General features: G+C 46.2%; 1 protein-coding gene across 1 annotated transcript; it reads right to left on the reverse strand.

Annotated features, from left to right (window-relative positions):
* Positions 1 to 139: 139 nt before the first annotated feature.
* Positions 140 to 12,143, reverse strand: Diablo (diablo IAP-binding mitochondrial protein). The gene is made up of 6 exons (XM_048343014.1): positions 12,057 to 12,143; positions 11,437 to 11,563; positions 6,437 to 6,568; positions 5,055 to 5,165; positions 4,815 to 4,911; positions 140 to 940 (listed from the first exon to the last, which is right to left on the reverse strand). The coding sequence occupies exons 1-6, from the start codon at positions 12,104 to 12,106 to the stop codon at positions 744 to 746; spliced, it is 714 nt and encodes a 237-aa protein (XP_048198971.1). The 5' UTR covers positions 12,107 to 12,143; the 3' UTR covers positions 140 to 743.
* Between the last annotated feature and the right edge of the window lie 5,854 nt (positions 12,144 to 17,997).

Below are 17,997 nucleotides of genomic sequence, written 5' to 3' on the forward strand. Positions count from 1 at the left end.
CCTACTCAGGTGAGCCTGAAGCATGCTGTGTAGGCCCAGCGCGCGCGTGTGCACGCACACACATTAAACGCAGATAAAAAAGCATTGCATATACTCCTTTGGATTCAGTAGAGGAACTCGAAGAAAGGAAACAGGAGGCATGGGTTAAGAGTTAAGTCGTGTTGAAAGCACCAGGTGACACTGCATTCCTTCCTTAATAGCAGACTCAATGCCTCGACCTGAGCTATCTCACAGGGCCAAGGGGCTAGATTAAAGAAGGTATTACATAAACACTTAAAGAGAAAGCTTAAAAACTAGATAGGCTCCCCCTTCCCCAACTCTCATCCCTATGGAGGGAGCAAATACTAAATCATATTTGAAAATCTGAACAAGATTAAAAACTGAGGTTAAACAGCTATTGAACTTGAGGGTGTGACAGAAAGGACCCCCTCTCTGGCCCAGGTTGATGAAATGCTTGAGGTGTGAGGTAAGATCAGCCAGAGAGAGCAGCTGTGCTGTGGGATGTTTTTGGGGTGTGTGTGCAATGTTAAACAGGGTACAGTGCCCCAGGGCTAAGAACCAGGTCCAGGAAAAGCAGAGACTACAGGGAAGGGCCAGGCACTCAGCTCACAAAGGTTTCTGGCTTGACCGGCCAGTGCAGGATCAGTGGTGTCTTCTCTGTGTAGAGTTGTGCCCGTGCTGAGCACGTGGCATCCACCCCTGCTTTCCCCACGGGGTGGGTAGATGGTGGCTGGCTCAGGCCCTCAATCTTCCCGCAGGTAGGCCTCCTGCTCCTGGTCAGCCCTCTCGTCCCCTACCTCCTGTGTCTTCTGATGTAGCTCTTGTGTCTGCACTTCTGCCAGTTTGGTTTCTGCTTTTTGGGAGAGCTGGCGCACCTCCTGCACCTGTGACTTCACCAGCTGGATGTGATTCCTAGCAGTTATAGAGGCCTGGTCTGCTCCTGCCAAAAGATGGAACAGGCACTGAGAGGACAAAGCAGAGGGCACAGGTGGACATGAAGAAAGCTAGGCTGTGATTAGTATTGGAACCCCGCTTACATTGATTTTTCTTTTCTTTTTTTTGGCCAGTCCTGGGCCAGACTCAGGGCCTGAGCACTGTCCCTGGCTTCTTTTTGCTCAAGGCTAGCACTCTGCCACTTGAGCCACAGCGCCACTTCTGGCCATTTTCTGCATATGTAGTGCTGGGGAATTGAACCCAGGGCCTCATGTATAGGAGGCAAGCACTCTTGCCACTAGGCCATATCCCCAGCACATTACATTGATTTTTTTTTAGACCCCCAGACCTGCTTTCTTCTCCAAGAACCCTCTGCATCTTGAATTCAATTCCCCATTAATAAAAGAAAAAGATGAAGCAGTTATGTAGTACAATCTGGCTTCTTGCCTCAGCTTGCTGAGTGCTGGGATTATAGGCTTGGATCAACACACCAAGTTGGGTACTATATTTTATTTAGTGCCTTATGGGCATATATTGGTGTGTGTGTCTAAGTGTGTGTAACAGTCCTGGGCTTGCACTCAGGGCTTGGGTGCTGTTCCTGAACTTTCATGCATAAGGTTAATGCTCTACTGCTTCACCCACAACTCCAGGTTTTTGTTTTTGTTTTGGTGATTAATGGCAAATAGTGTCTTTCATACACATTCCTTTCCAGGCTGGCTGCAAACCACAATCCTTATCTCAGCTTCCTGTGCAGCCCATGATTACAGGTGTGAGCCACCAGTACTGGCCATGGGGAATTTTTAATATACCATAAATATCCTCAAGTCATGAATCATGGGCAGTTTTTCCATCTTGTGCTATCATTGTACTCAAGGGACATCTATTTAGAAGTGACACTAAACTAGGTTTTGTTTTTTAAGTGCTGGTCTGGCATCCATGCTTTGCTGCCCCACACAATAGCAGAGGTCTGTCAATTTCTGAACATTGGTATACTTTCTGTAATGTAGGAATTATGTTTTTTTGGCGGCTTTTTGTTTGCTGGTCCTGGGGTGTTCCTGAACCTCTTTGTGCTCAAGGCTAGTGATCTGCCACTTAGCAACAGCATCACTTCTGGCTTCTTCTGAGCAGTTCATTTGGAGATAAAGGGTCTCACTGACTTTCCTCCCCAGGCTAGCTTTGAACTGTGATCCTTGGATCTCAACCTCCTTAGTAGCTAGGATTACAGGTGTGAATCACTGATAGTATGACTCTTCAGAACACTCTGAATCATTTCATTCTTTGGTTAGTATTCATACACATCCTACTCTTTTCGCCTTTAACCTAAGGCTGCTAGGTGAGTAGAGGAGATTTTTCATTCATTCATTCATTTTTGGCTGGTTCTGGGGCTTGAACTCAGAGCCTGGCTCTGTCCCTGAGCATCTGTGTGCTCAAGGCTAGTGCTCTACCACTTGAGCCACAGCCCCACTTCTGTTTTTTTCTGTTTATATGGTACCAAGGAATCCACAACCCAGGGCTTCATGTGTGCTAGGCAAGCACTCTACTGAGCCACATTTCCAGCCCCAGTGGAGGCAGTTTATCTGCACATCTATTACGAACCCTGCTGCCATGTTTGCATGCCATTTATGTCTATAACACTGTTAACCTAATTTCTCAGGTTTTGTTTTCCGTATAGTTACGCAACATTCACTTAAAATCCTTTGAACTGGGTATCAGTGGCTCAAATTTATAATCTTAGCTACTCAAAAGGCTGAGAAATAAGGATCAAGGTTCAAAGCTCACCTAGACAGAATCTTACTTCAATTAATCAGCCAAAAGCCAGAAACTGAGGCACTGTTTCAAGTGGTAGAACATCAGCTGTTAAGTGAGAAAGCCAAATGGAAGCTCAAAGTCCAGAGTACCTAATAGGTATAATGAATGCCCTGGGCTCTATCTCTCTTTTTTTTTTTTTTTGGGCCAGTCCTGGGCCTTGGACTCAGGGCCTGAGCACTGTCCCTGGCTTCCTTTTTGCTCAAGGCTAGCACTCTGCCACTTGAGCCACAGCACCACTTCTGGCCATTTTCTGTATATGTGGTGCTGGGGAATCGAACCCAGGGCCTCATGTATACGAGGCAAGCTCTCTCGCCACTAGGCCATATCCCCAGCCCTGGGCTCTATCTCTTAAAAAACAAAAACACTAACAGGCTGGGAATGTGGCTTAGTGGCAGAGTGCTTGCCTAGCATGCATGAAGCCCTGGGTTTGATTCCTTAGGATCACATAAACAGAAAGAGCCAGAAGTGGCACTGTGCCTCAAGAGGTAAAGTGCTAGCCTTGAGCAAAAAGAAGCCAGGGACAGTGCTTGTGAACTCAGGCCCTGAGTTCAAGCCCCAGGACTGGCAAAAAAAACAAAACAAAACATAACAACAACAAAAAAAACCCAAACCCCAACAACAAAAACAAAACAAAAAATGAACAATAATTCCCTACCTTTGTATCATTTTTATGATTTAATACTACAAACTCTAGTCTAATGTCCTTTAATGAGAAAACAAGAGTATTTTAACATACTAATTTCTTTTTAATAATTTGGGATTAAGCTATAATTCCTGTAAGTGTATCTAGTTTGTGTTTAATCAGGTAATATGTTAATTTGGGTTTTCCACAAAGCACATTTAATTTAAAAAACCAACTGCCAGACACTAGTGGCTCATATCTACAATCTTAGCTATTCAGGAGGCTGAGACTGGAGGATCAAGGTTCTGCCAGCCTGAACAGAAAAATTCATGGTTTTTATCTCCAATTACTATGCACAAAAAAACCCCACTAAAACACTCATTTTAGGTCCACTGGAAGGAAATATACCTTAGAGGAAAAAGCCCCCAAAAGACTGCATTTCCTCTCTTGGGATGCTTAAGGTAAGACAAAGCATGCCTGGTTACTAAGAGCTTGCTGGCTAAGTCTCAGTCTGACCACTTACTATGCCATGGTGACTTAGGTGTTCAGTTTCTTCAAATGGAGTGGGAATGAAGAATGGTAATAGCAATTTGTTTATCTTTTGTTGCTGGTACTAGGGCTTGAACACAAGACTTAGTGCTTGCTCTCCCGCTGCTTTTTTGCTCACATTTGGTACTTTACTATTTGAGCCATGCCTCTACTCCTGGCTTTTGGCTGGCTAACTGGACTTTATAAGTCTGCTTGGGCTGCCTTTGAACCTTGATCATCAGATTTCAGTGTCCTGAGTAGCTAGGATTATAGGTGTGAACTATAGATATCCAGCAATAGCTCCTATTTTAAAAGAATTGTGGGGATTAAAAGTACCTGTATCCCCTTGTACAATTATTTGAATTAAGAAAAAAATGTGCCTGTGAAGCACTAACCACAGTGCTTGAAATAAGAGAAACGTTCCATGACTTAATACTAGTTTACCACCAACTGGGATTCCAGTTCTTGTCTCATCCAACTGTGTCATTCTATGACTATTAGTAGGTCATACAGATTTTGAACAAATGAAATGCTTCAACTATTAGTACACAATCCGTTTCTAATGGGAATAGTTGTATTTTTCTAGATAGGCTGAAGTAGTGTTTGCTGATAAAAAAATTTAGGGTGACCTAGTGTCTGTGGATTCTCATTTTCTACTATGTACATGAAGTGGTGATGAACATATTGAGGGAAACCTTATTAAGTTAGAGCCAAAATGGATACCATTTTGGGGTGGAGAATGTTCAGCTCTTGAAATCATCTGGGACACACACACCTCCTACTTGTGGAAGTGACATCATGGCTCAAATGGTAGAATGCTAGCCTTGAGCTAAAGGAGCACAGAGACAGCTCCCAGGATGCCCTAAAAACTGGCAAACAAGAACAACAACAACAAAACCCCAAACAAACAACTCCAATCTACCAGTTTGGTATGCGGCTTCTGCTGCCATCTCTGAGAGACCAACTGCAGTCATCCAGGTGGTTTCTAGCTTTAAGTATTCCTGTTGTTTTGAAGTCATCTGTAAATTTAGCAAAGAGCTTTAGACAACACAGTTAAGTGGACTTAATTCAAAATAGCATACTTAGGAAGAGTTATCAGATACATAATTCCACAATAAGGTAGGAACACTAATACAGAAATGACTAATGGGTTTTTGCTCACCTCAACTCTGGCACCTATAATCACCTGCCATACTTCATCTTCCTCCTGTGAATTCATTTTCCCAAGTAAACTTGTATACTGCCGGTACAGGGAAACTAACGTATAAACAGCCTACAAATACAGAACAAATAAGTCTTGATAAAGTGAGACATAGGAGAAAAGTTAGTGACATTTACACATCAAGGATGTGAAGTCCCACTTCAGCAAACTGGCATTCCAGTCCTCTGACTCCCTGAAACTGCACTCTTACTGAACAAAGTAGAGCCACTGTTTCATGACACTGTCATCTCATAATCTGTGGTTTGTAATTAGATTAAAAAAATTTCCAGCAATTCAGACATTAAGAGAGAACAGTGTAGAAGAAAAATCAAACAGCTGGGGGCTAGACATGGTAGCATGTACTTCAAGCCTGAGGAGGATCCTGGTCCATGGCAAAAACCATTAATTCTCTGGGGTGTGTAGAAGGGCATAGCAGGCCCAAAGCCCTGAGTTCAAACCCCAGAACAACAAAAAAAACCCAAACAAAACAAAACAAAAAAGAGGAAAAAGCTACTAAAAATATAAGTAAATAAGAAAAAAGTGTTTTTGAGAGGAGGGTGAGGGTGTGTGTGTGTGTGTGTGTGTACTGGGGCCTGAACTCAGGGTCTAGGCACTATCCATGAGGTTCTTTTTCAATGCTAGCACTCTACCAATTGAGTCACAGCACTACTTCTGGCTTTTCCTGTGTATGTGTTCCAACCCAGGGCTTCATGCATGCTAGCAAGCACTCTGCCATTAAGTCACATTCCCAGCCCAGTCTTATGATTTTTTTTTTCTCCAATTTTTGTTATCAAACTGACGTACCAGTCTTATGATTTTTAAATAGTCCCTGCACAGAAACTTCTGATGGTAGACATTATATCCTTCAATCTCTATGGAACATGACTTAGGTAGACCCCTATCTTATATACTAGGCTATGTTATGGCAGGTTTTTTTTTTTTTTTTTCCTTGTTTAACCCAGGCAGAGTTCAAGCACCAGGACTAAAAAAAATTTTTTTCTAAAAAATACAAAACTAGTGATTAAGATAAAGACTTTCTTCTTTTGTAAAGGGCCAGAGGGTAAATATTTTAGTGTAGGCCTTACAAAGTCTCCTATAGCTACTAGAACTTAAGGCACAGACAATGTAAACAAGGCTACGCTCCTATAAAACAGACTGGTCCAGCTATTGGACCAGATTTGGTTGAGCTTGCTATGCTTTGTTAAACCCTGGATTAGAAGATCTTGACTTAGCAAGAGGGGAATGTAGCTCTGGATTAGAACACTTGCATAGCATGTACAAGGCCCCACGCTTGATCTCTAGTGCTAAAGGGGAAAAATTAGGACTTAATAAAGAGTACATACCTTAGTATATTCAGTGATTGCTTCGATCAATGCATATGTGGTTTGAGAGAGAAAGGTAGAGGTGCTATCTGTTACCAAAGACACAGCCCTCCTCATTAATGCTTCATTACTAAGAGACTGAGGCTCCGATTTCTGAAAGACACAAAAACATTCTCATAAACATTGTCACTCAACTTCTAAATAGCTCAGAACTTTTCCATGCACAGCCAAGAAAATATTTCTCATGCTGCTTAGTGTTTTATACTGCAATGGTACTATGTTCTTTAGGTAATTTTTTTTAAAAGACTCCGGCAATTTAAGATAATAAAGAGAAATAATTCTAGAGTGTGCTATTATTACTTTCTTTAAAAATTTTTTTCTTTTGGGCTGGGAATATGGCCTAGTGGCAAGAGAGCCTGCCTCGTACACACAAAGCTCTGGGTTCAATTCCCCAGTACCACATATATGGAAAACGGCCAGAAGTGGCGCTGTGACTCAAGTGGCAGAGTGCTAGCCTTGAGCAAAAGGAAGCCAGGGACAGTGCTCAGGCCCTGAGTCCAAGGCCCAGGACTGGCAAAAAACAACAACAACAAAAAAAAACTTTTAATTAAAGTAATTAATTAATTAATTTATTTTTTTTGCCAATCCTGGAGCTTGCCTCAGGGCCTGAGCACTGTCCCTGGCTTCTTTTTGCTCAAGGCTAGCACTCTACTACTTGAGCCACAGCGCCACTTCTGGCCGTTTTCTATATATGTGGTGCTGGGGAATTGAACCCAGGGCCTCATGTATATGAGGCAAGCATTCTTGCCACTAGGCCATACCCCCAGCCCCTTAATTTAATTTTTTATTTCTTTTTTGCTTATGTGGTACTGAGGAATCAAAGACAGGGCTTCGGGCTGGGGATATGGCCTAGTGGCAAGAGTGCTTGCCTCGTATACATGAGGCCTTGGGTTCAATTCCCCAGCACCACATATACAGAAAATGGCCAGAAGTGGCGCTGTGGCTCAAATGGCAGAGTGCTAGCCTTGAGCAAAAAGAAGCCAGGGACAGTGCTCAGGCACTGAGTCCAAGCCCCAGGACTGGCCAAAAAAAAAAAAGACAGGGCTTCATACTTGTATACGAGGCGAGCACTCTTGCCACTAGGCCATATCCCCAGCCCAGGGCTTCATACTTGTTAGGCAAGCAATTCCAGTCCCGCTATTACTACTTCCATTCTCTATATTTATATTAACACAGTATTACACGACTGAATATGAAGAAGACATTCTCTGTCCTCAAGGATTTTAGGCAAGTAGAGGAGGCCAGAGTACTAGAGAACTAAATGCAATCAAATATAATCGGGGCTATGGCAAGTCTACAATCCACAAAGAGGCAAATACAGGCAGCCACCAATCCTATGTTGAAGTGATAATAGCATAAAAGGCTTCATAATATTGATGTGGATTAAGGTGTATTTAAAAGTAAATTGATGACTAGGGTGCTGATGGTTCATAACTAAAATCCTAGCTACTCAAGAGGCTGAGATCTAAAAACTGAGTTTCAAAACCAGTTGGGGCAAATAAACTTGCAGGTATTTTATCTCCAACTAGCAAAAAACTGGAAAAGGAGGTGTGGTTCAAGTGGTAGAGCACTGGCAGTGAGTGGAAAAAATCTAAGAGACAAGCCAAGAGTTCAAGTACCAGGACTGATGTACACTCACACACAAAGAAACAGGAGAATGGTGAGAGGATAATTTGACTGCAATGAGCAGCATAGTATTAGAGGAAGAATTCTTCACTTTGACCTCAGCCATTACATTAAAAAACAAAACTAACCTATAATTGTAGCTACTCAGGAGACTGAGATCTGAGGATCATGGTTCAAAAGCCAGACCAGGCAAAAAAGCTGAGACTCTTATCTCCAATTAATTACCAGAAAATGGGAAGTGGAGCCCTGGCTCTGGTGGTAGAGTACTTCTAGCCTTGAGGAAAAAAAAAAGTTCAGGGACAATGCACCCGGGCCCTGAGTTCAAGCCCCAAAATGGACAAAAAAAAAAAAAAAAAGAACGAGGTGAACGATTCAAGTGTGCTACACATGCCTAATAAGCTTGAGGCCCCTGAGTTCAGCCCTCAATAACACCAAAACAAAACCTACAAAAAAACTACCTTAAGAGTTATGTGAATAACACACCATCCAAGACTCTTTTCTTATTAAAAGAGTACTTACTGTTTTTGTTTTATATTTGCTGGTCCTGGGGCTTGAACTCAGGGCCTGGGCACTCTCTTTGAGCGTCTCTGTGCTCAAGGCTAGCACTCTACCACTTGAGCCACAGTACTACTTCCAGCTTTTTCTGAGTAGTTTACTTGGAGATAAGAGTCTCACATGGGGCTGGGAATATGGTCTAGTGGCAAGAATGCTTGCCTTGTATATATGAAGCCCTGGGTTCAATTCCTCAGCACCACATATATAGAAAAGGCCAGAAGTGGCACTGTGACTCAAGTGGTAGAGTGCTAGCCTTGAGCAAAAAGAAGCCAGGGACAGTGCTCAGGTCCTGAGTCCAAGCCCAGGACTGGCAAAAAAAAAAAAAAAAGAGAGAGACTCACAGACTTACCTGCCCAGGCTGGCTTTGAACTGTAATCCTCAGGTATCAGCCTCCTGAGTAGATGGGATTATAGTGTGAGACACCAGCATCCAGCCCAGTACTTATTGTTATTGGAACAAAGAAACCAATGTTTCTATGATATACTCTGCCTTGTTTTTGGAGCTACTTGTAGTATAGATCCCTCACATCAAACTACTTGTTGAAAGCAGCGGTCAACTATTTTTGCTATATGAACATATCAAGAATTTTACCTATCTGATTTATATTTCATTCAACCAGGCAATTAAGTATTTATCATGCACCTTGTATTGAGGAGATACAGAAGGAAAAATGATATTTTTGCTTACAAGTCTTCATAAACTATCTTTCCAATGTTAATATCCTCACACAGTCCAGAAACTCAGAACAGTTATGTAACAGAATGGTTACACAGCACATCAAACATCTAGCCCTCAAACCAAATCTTGCTTCTGTACCCTTTCTCTAATGTTCTGCTGACTCAGGAGAGTGCCACAGAGATCATCATCAACTTTCAAAACATACTCCAGCAGGTGGTTAGGAAAACAATGGCTATTACTATGAATTAGGAAATGCTTAAAGAGAGCTGGGAGCTGGTAGGGAAAGCAGCTTCATAATAGAAACAAGGAGGAGAAGAACACACTTATTGCTTGCAAAGGAGGCCTAGCAATATATCCTGGTTGGCACAAGAGAATGAAAGTGGTAGGGCAGAGGGATGCATGCAAGAAGAGGTTTTAGCTCTATACCACACAACTCGGGTTTTGGAGAACACTGTAGTCTAGTGCAAAGACTAGATAGAGCCTTCAGTCATGTGGCCTACTACAAAAAATCCTTTGGAAGAAAAAAACCATTATCCCAATTGTTGCTGAAAATGTCCCAATATTTAAAGTAAGGGTTTTAGAGCTAAAGATACAGCATCATGCAGATGACAACAGAAATGAGGCAGTGTGCTGGGGCTTGTGCATAAGCCTCAGAAGCTACTGAAAATACACATTGCTAAGGTAATCTTATTAAATACACACAAAATTTCAGGATTATTTGGCTGGAATGGGCTTGCTGGTACCTTATCTATGTTTTCTATAAGGCTTTTTTTTTTGGCCAGTCCTGAGGCTTGAACTCAGGGCCCAGGCACTGTCCTTGAGCTTCTTTTGCTCAAGGCTAGCATTCTATCACTTGAGCCACAGTACCACTTCTGGCTTTTTCTGTGCATGTGGTACTGAGAAATTAAACCAAGGGCTTCATGCATGCCAGGAAAGCACTCTACTACTAAGCCACATTCCCAGCCCTTCCATAAGTCTTATAGTCAGTGATTTAAAAAAAAAAAATGAGGGCTGGGAATATGGCCTAGTGGTACAGTGCTCGCCTCATATACATAAAGCCCTGGGTTCGATTCCTCAGCACCACATATATAGAAAAAGCTGGAAGTGGTGCTGTGGCTCAAGGGACAGTGCTCGGGCCCTGAGTCCAAGCCCAGGACTGGGAGGAAAAAAAAAAAAAGGTGCTACCTCCATGTCAACTGCCTCCACTGAGATGTTTCCTAAACATCTCACAGACATTCCAAAACTGAACTCACTCCTCTCCATCCCAATAAATGGAAGCTCCATTCTTTCAGCTGCCTTTAGAATCTAGGTTATACACGTCAAATACATGAACTATTTGCCAAGTATGGCTAACTTCCTGTCTCTTGTTGCCTGCCTAGTCTGAGCCACTATCTTATACCCACACAACAGCAAGAGATTCTTGTTACTCTTCCTAGAGCCACAAAACAACCTTGTACAAGTGCATACTTTTCAGCTAACTCTTGGTCTGCATCTTCATTCCACCCCAGCCGCATTAGCACCCTTGCAGTTCCTCAGACATATGCAGGTCTTCACATTTAAGAATTCCTTCCGGGGGCTGGGAATAGGCCTAGTGGCAAGAGTGCTTGCCTCCTATACATGAAGGCCTGGGTTCGATTCCCCAGCACCACATATATGGAAAACGGCCAGAAGTGGCGCTGTGGCTCAAGTGGCAGAGGGCTAGCCTTGAGCAAAAGGAAGCCAGGGACAGTGCTCAGGCCCTGAGTCCAAGCCCCAGGACTGGCAAAAAAAGAATTCCTTTCGGCTGGGCGCTTTTACTCCATAATCATCTGACACCTAAGGTTGATGAGATGATTTTCCAGTTTGCTTCCCACTTCTATACTTGGCCTCAAGAGCAAGTTTCCATCACTACTCAATTGGTGCTTGTCATTGGTCCCACAAGCCCAAGAAGGAATAGAAGGACCCAATTTGGGGGCAAAAGCTGATACTAATAGAAACGAGAAAATGAAAATGTGAGTATAAATACACCTGCCCAACTCTGAAATGATGGTACAGTAGAAACCAATAGCATAACGGGTGGGAAAGAGCCCTAGGGCGCCCGGAGTCAGGCAGCAGCACTTTACCTGAGCAACAGGCACGGCGCACAGGGTTACTCCGAATCCAGCCACCACAGCTTTGTGCCACGGTCTTACCAATTCCGCGAAGCAGCGTCTCTTGGAGTTAACCACCATAGGAACACACTGTCTGTACCTGGAAACAGAAGTCGAACTTAATAAGGCCAATCAAATGCATTTACGTGTAAGTCTGCGGGCTGCTCCACGGGGTGTGGACCGGGCAGCATCCGCTACGCGGGGACCTTCACACCCTTCTGCAGGGAGGACTTAGCTTTAACTCCTGGTTGGGGCTCCCAGGGTCTCTGCTACTTTCCACTGGGAAGCCCAGGCGCCGCGGGCGTCGAGGTCCCGCGTCCCCGGGCCTCCCTGCCCCAAGACTGGTCACCGGGAGCGGGCTGAGAGAGGCGGCCGAGGCTCGGATGACAGAGTCACGGAAAAGCCACCAGGAGCAGGATCCCCGGACCGACCGAGGCCGTCCCCACTTTAGAAGGGGGCGCGCCTCGGGCCCGCTCGGCCGTCCCGACAAGGCAAAGGCGCGGAAGCAAGGCTGGCGCAGCGGGCCCGGCAACAGCGCACTCCGTGTCACCCGCCCTGCCCACCCCAGCTCCATTCCACCGCCGTAGCCATACCTGAGCAAGGTGGTTACGCTCCGCGACAACCAACTCCTCAGAGCCGCCATCCCGCGGACGGCGGATGCCGGACGCACACGCCGGAAGTGACGCAGCATCGTGAGAGGCGGGCAGGGCACCGCCTCCTCCACCTGAGAGGATGTGGCCTCCCGGCCACGCCTCCATCCGAGGACGCGGCTGGGATTGGACAAGCAGGGAGGGAGGGGGCGGGACTCAGTGTAACGACTGTAACGGCCGCGCCCGGCGTCCAACGGCCGGAGCCTCCACGTGGGGCGAGGCGGGGCCAGAGAACGCTGGGCAGAGGCGCGCGCCGTGACGGGGATCGGGTCGGGCCCGCCCCGCGAGCGGACAGAAAAGTTGTGGGCTCAGTGGGGCCGCGCGCCGAGGAGGGCGGGCGCTCGGGGCGGGGCGCGGCCCGGCTGCACACGGGAGGGACTCGGGCGGAGCTCGGGCGGCGGCGCTGTCACTTCAGCACCAGGAAGTAGGTGGTCCAGCCCGCCAGCAGCAGCGCCCCGAGAAGCACCGTGTAGCTGAGCAGCACGAAGGCAAGCAGCTCCCGTAGCAGCTGCAGCACGTGGAGGGTGGTCCAGGCCGGCATCGCCCTGCGGGGGCCGGGGAGACCCTGAGCAGATGGCGGGACCGCGGAGAGCCCCGCGCGGCCCTGGCGCTCAGGCAGCAAACGCGCTGGCGCCAAAGCCGCGGGGTCCGAAGGCCGAGAGGCCCGGGCACGGCTGGCGCCAAGGCCGAGGGGCCGGGCGCCGGCTTCTCTGGGTGTTCTCGTTCCCACCGCAGGACCCTCCTAGAGCAACGCCACCCTGGTCTTCCCGGGGAGCGGCAGCCTGGCCCGTCTTCGCCCTGGCCGCGTTAGTTCTCCAGGCCCTGGGATCCCACCACCTCCTGCATTTTTAGTGCTGCCCACGCGGCTAGCGGGCCCTGCGGAAGCCTCAGTGCAGCCCTGCCCCTGCCTGGGAGGGAGAGGCCACACAGACCCTCGCTGTGGGCCCCTGGCCGGCCCGCCAAGGCTTCTCAGTGGAAGACTGCCCACCTCTGCCTTAGAAGGCCAGCCAGGACTGGGATTTCAGGGGTGTCATGCCATGAGCACAAAGTTGCTCCTGGGCTTGTGTCCTTCCTACCGTGCACGGGGCACCAGTCCCGGCCCTGGCCCTGCCAGCTTCACCTCAGATGGTGAGAGTCAAACCCATGACCTCCATCGGCCCTGCCAGCAGCTCCTCTCTCTCCCCATTTCACTCACTTGGCAAAGTTTCCACGACTCCTCCACAGCCCCGGCTCCTCCGGGCTGCGCTCGGTGGGTGCTGTAGGCAGGGTGTGCACACTCCAGGCTTTGGCAGAGCTCGGATCCTCAGGCAGCAGCTGCACTCAACCGCTAGGTGTGGTCTGGCGACCAACTGCAACCTCGGCAAGGTCCCTGAGCTCTCAGGGAGCTGCACACAGGCAATCCCAGGCCAGTCAGAGCGCTGGCAACCTGGCCCGCCCTCTGCCGCTGCCACCTCCCTGCCCACAAGGCTGGGCTGCGGGCCGGCGCAGAGGCTGGCGAAGCCCCTCACTGCACTCAGAGGAAGCAGCCATACACAAGAGGCGAATTCAAGCCCCTTCTTGCGTAAATACCCCAGGTGGACTCCCCCCCCCCCCCCCCACACACACACGCTGAGCGCAGCCCTAGGAAAAACACCACTCACAGACTATAGCAAGAGCTGTAGTCTTGAAAGACGGGCAAGTGCGAGCATGCATGCACGAACGGAACCATCGATAACTGGGAGCTCCAGAGAGCTTGATTCTAATTGCAAAGCGCTTATTAGCAGTTTACAGACTTGTCACACAGGGACCTTCTATTTCCAGGGTCAACTCCAAGTGCAAGGCCAAGGGTGCCAGCGGGGAAAGCAAAGGGCACTTTCCCAGATACCAGAGGGAAGGAAAAGAAAGCACAAACTTTGTGTTGCTTCTGATTATTTTTACTTGTTCTATATTTTAAAAACCATTTTTTGACCTCTGAAAAGGCAGGCTGGGTGGACATCAACCCTTTTATAAACATAATCATTCAGGAGCAAATGGATCCTTAATTTAATCAGGATCTCTGATTATCAAATCATTGCCTCTGCCCAGCCTGGCTGAAAACAGGCACAGAACATTATCAAGCACTCAGGAAGCCAGTGAGCAGTCAATTGCTCCCCCAGAGAATTGGTCATCTGAAAGATTTCCATGTTCAGCCTAGCCACAGGAAAGAAAGGGTGGCTGAGGACTATATCTCACCACACCAAAAAAGGCCAGGCTTTTCAAAATAGGCCTAATCTGTTCCCCTTTAACTCTCATGCTTCAAATGAATGTATCAAGGCCAAAACAGGGTCTAGACTGAACCTCTACTCATCCTCTAATTTTAGGAAAATTTTGCTGCAAAGCTGAAGCTAGGAAATAGGACATGACATGATATTCATGTAAGAATCTGAGTCTTGGAGGCATAAGAACACTCATTTAGGAAGCACAAGACCCTGAGTTCAAACCTCAGTGCATGAAAAGGGCCTTTTACTTCAATAGTCTGACAAAATGACATTTTTTTCAGTATTCAAATCCTTGTGCTTCCTTAATGAGTTTTCTGACCACAGAGTCATGCCTCTTGATCCATTTTATTTTTGCCAGTTCTGGGGCTTAAACTAATAAGGGCCTGACCACTGTCCCTGGCTTCTTTTTGCTCAAGGCTACAACTCTACCACTTGAGCCACAGTGCCACTTCCATCTTTTTCTGTTTATGTGGTGCTGAGGAATCAAACCCAGGGCTTCATTCATGCTAGGAAACACACTACTGCTAAGCCACATTCCCAGTCCCCTGTTTTACTTATTTTTTATTGTTTGCCAGTCCTAGGACTTGGACTCAGTGCCTGAGCACTGTCCCTAAGCTACTTTTGCTCAAATTTCACACTCTACCACTTGAGCCACAGTGCCACTTCCAGCCTTTTGTGTTTATGTGATGCTAAAGAATCAAACTTAGGGGGCTGGGAATATGGCCTAGTGGCAAGAGTGCTTGCCTCGTATACATAAAGCCCTGAGTTTGATTCCTCAGCACCACATAAACAGAAAAGACTAGAAGTGGCGCTGTGGCTCAAGTGGCAGAGTGCTAGTCTTGAACAAAAAGAAGCCAGGGACAGTGCTCAGGCTCTGAGTCCCAAGCCCCAGGACTGGCAAAAAATAAATTAATTTAAAAAATAAATAAAACCTAGGGCTTCATGCATGCTAGACAAGCACTCTACCACTAAGCCACATTCCTAGCTCCTCTGTTTTATTTTTAAATAGCATGTCATCATTAAACCATCTGATGGAATACATCAGACTCTAAAGTACAATTTACTGTCCAAATAAGTCTATGTGATACTTGTATTCATTCCTATGCCTTGGCATCTTTTAATCTAGCCCCTCTGCTTCAGACACCTAGTTCATTTTGGTGGGGAATTTTTTAAGGGGGAAGTAGCAGTAATAGGACTTGAACTCAGGACCTTTAGCTTTCTAAGCCATTCCCCTAGCCCTGATTTTTGCTGGTTTTCAGATAGTCTCTTTTCCTGCCCTCGTGCACTTGGTAGGTTTGCAGAGAGCAAGGATAATAGCCATGCACTACTGTGCCCATTGATTCATTGGGGGGGGGGGGGTATCTCAAGGACATTTTAGCACAAGTTCACCTTGAACTGTGATCACAACAAGGCTCCCAAGCAGCTAGGATTACAGACATGAGCCACTGGTGCCAGGCTCATTTTGGTAATATTTTAAAAGTATTTTGCTGGGCAGAGTGGTGTATACCTCTAGCCTCAGGACTCAGGAAGGAAGGCCAAGCAGGAGGACTGTGACCTTGAGCCCATCTGGGCTACATGGGGAGCCCCTTTCTCAACAACAAAGAGGAACTTTTGCTTAAATTCAACTCTGCTGAACACAAACATTTCCCCCTAGTGACATATTGCTAGCTTTTTGTTTGTTTTTTACTATTAGGCTAAAACCTAGGGTTTCACACATGTGGCACTGAGCTAGTCTTCAGTGCACAGCTAAGAACAAGATGCAGCTAGGATGCCAGGGTAAGCAGTCCATTTCCACTGAGAACAGAGCTAGAATGGAACAGAGTGCTCACTAATAATTAAATGTCCTCTTTTAACCATTATGTATTTGCTCCAGTTAAACCACTAAATACTTGTCTCTCTGTTGGCTAAAATTCAAAACAGTATAAGAAGACACAATGGTGTCTATGTAGACTCCATTATGAAGGAACTGGTGTAGCAGAACTGTCTGTCTACCCAGCTAGACAAAAGTCTAGACGTGGGGTAAAAACTACACCTTCTCCATGAATAAATGCAATGTTCACATTCCCTTTCTCAGTAAGGCACACTTCTTTGAGATAAAGAATTTCAAGTATTAAATGAATGTACACAAAGGCAAATAATGTATAATTATCCACTGTGCTCTATTTATATACAAATGAAGCAATTGATGTTTTGAAGTCTTCCATTAAATGCATTTTTAGGAGCTGACCTAGCTCTGCTGTGAGCAGGTAAGTATAGAGCCACAAGTGAAAGCAGACACATGAGCCTACGCCTGGCTACGTGTTTGTAGGATGAGAACCTCAGCTAAGGAGGCCTGACCAGACTTGAACTGAGTCCCAGGAGCCAAAAAACATTATGGGACAAGGTAGAGTTCATTCTTTGAAGCAGCTGAGGCCGAAAACTGATGGGGCTCAAAGGCATAAACTAATCTCCCTGGGATAACAAGTATTTGAAAAAGGATTTTTTTTCTAAAACAAGAATGTTTTTCCATTTTGGAATGTTTTCCCTTTTCAAAACAATGTCTAGGCCAAATTAACTCCATGAGAAATGAGTGTTTTAAATACTGCCCATGCCATTTCTTTTTTTTTTTGGCCAGTCCTGGGGCTTGGACTCAAGGCCTGAGCACTGTCCCTGGCTTCTTTTTGCTCAAGGCTAGCACTCTGCCACTTGAGCCACAGCGCCACTTCTGGCCATTTTCTGTATATGTGGTGGTGGGGAATTGAACCCAGGGCCTCATGTATACGAGACAAGCACTCTTGCCACTAGGCCATATCCCCAGCCCCCCATGCCATTTCTTTATCCTTATACCAAAGAGTTTTTATACAGAATTTCTTTCATAACCAGAGTTAGAATTCCAGCAGTGAAAAATGGCAAGAGGGAAACACTTGTGGCTAGTAATTAACAATAGAGACTCTACATGAGCTGGCACCTTTAAGTGGGGACTGGCTAATTGTGGGGGGGAGGGAGGCTGTTTTTATTTTTTTGGCAGTACCTGGGGTTGAACTCAGGGCCTTGTGCTACCACCTAACCCACCACACTTCCAAATCTTTGTGGGTCTCAAGTTCTTGCCCAGGCTAGTCTGAACCCTTGTAAAAGGAAAGTGGGTGTGCAGAACCATATGCAGCCATTGGTTGAGATGAGGGTCTCACTAACTTTTTGCCCAGGCTGGCCCCAACCAGCCTCCCAATCTCTTCCTTATGAGCTGCTGGCTTTCAGCATGAGCCATGGTGCCCAGCTAGGGCCAACTTATTTTTTTCTGGAAACTGGTAACAGCAGAAAAGCTACCAACTTGCCTCTGCTTGTCGATAAGACTGGCCAGGGGCAGCTGAAGTCAGCATACCAGAGACTGACCACAAGCTGGACACTTGCAAGCAGAATGGTGCATGGATTGTGGGATCTGTGATGAACATGGAAGCAAACTCAAGCCTCAGGGGAGGCATCTACCGCTGAGATGTTGCATCTTCAAGACTAGAACTTATGCACTAAGAAATCATTTGTAAAGGGTTATATGCTCTGGAATGGCTCCCTGTTACATTGTTCAGTGTAGATGTAGAACCTCCATGGATGGAAATCAAAAACAGAAACTTCGGTCTTGGCCTAAAAATCAAATATAACAGAGACTACAGCTA

This window comes from Perognathus longimembris, chromosome 3 (genome assembly GCF_023159225.1).
Source record: "Perognathus longimembris pacificus isolate PPM17 chromosome 3, ASM2315922v1, whole genome shotgun sequence".
In the NCBI taxonomy this organism is placed as follows: Eukaryota; Metazoa; Chordata; class Mammalia; order Rodentia; family Heteromyidae; genus Perognathus; species Perognathus longimembris.

Excerpts from the sequence above, each read along its gene's own strand:
- Diablo (XM_048343014.1), bottom strand. The coding sequence starts at position 12,106 with ATGGCGGCTCTGAGGAGTTGGTTGTCGCGGAGCGTAACCACCTTGCTC. Across the intron at positions 6,569-11,436 it reads GCGCCGTGCCTGTTGCTCAG|AAATCGGAGCCTCAGTCTCT; the intron begins GTAAAGTGCTGC and ends TGTGTCTTTCAG. Across the intron at positions 5,166-6,436 it reads CAATCACTGAATATACTAAG|GCTGTTTATACGTTAGTTTC; the intron begins GTATGTACTCTT and ends CTGTATTTGTAG.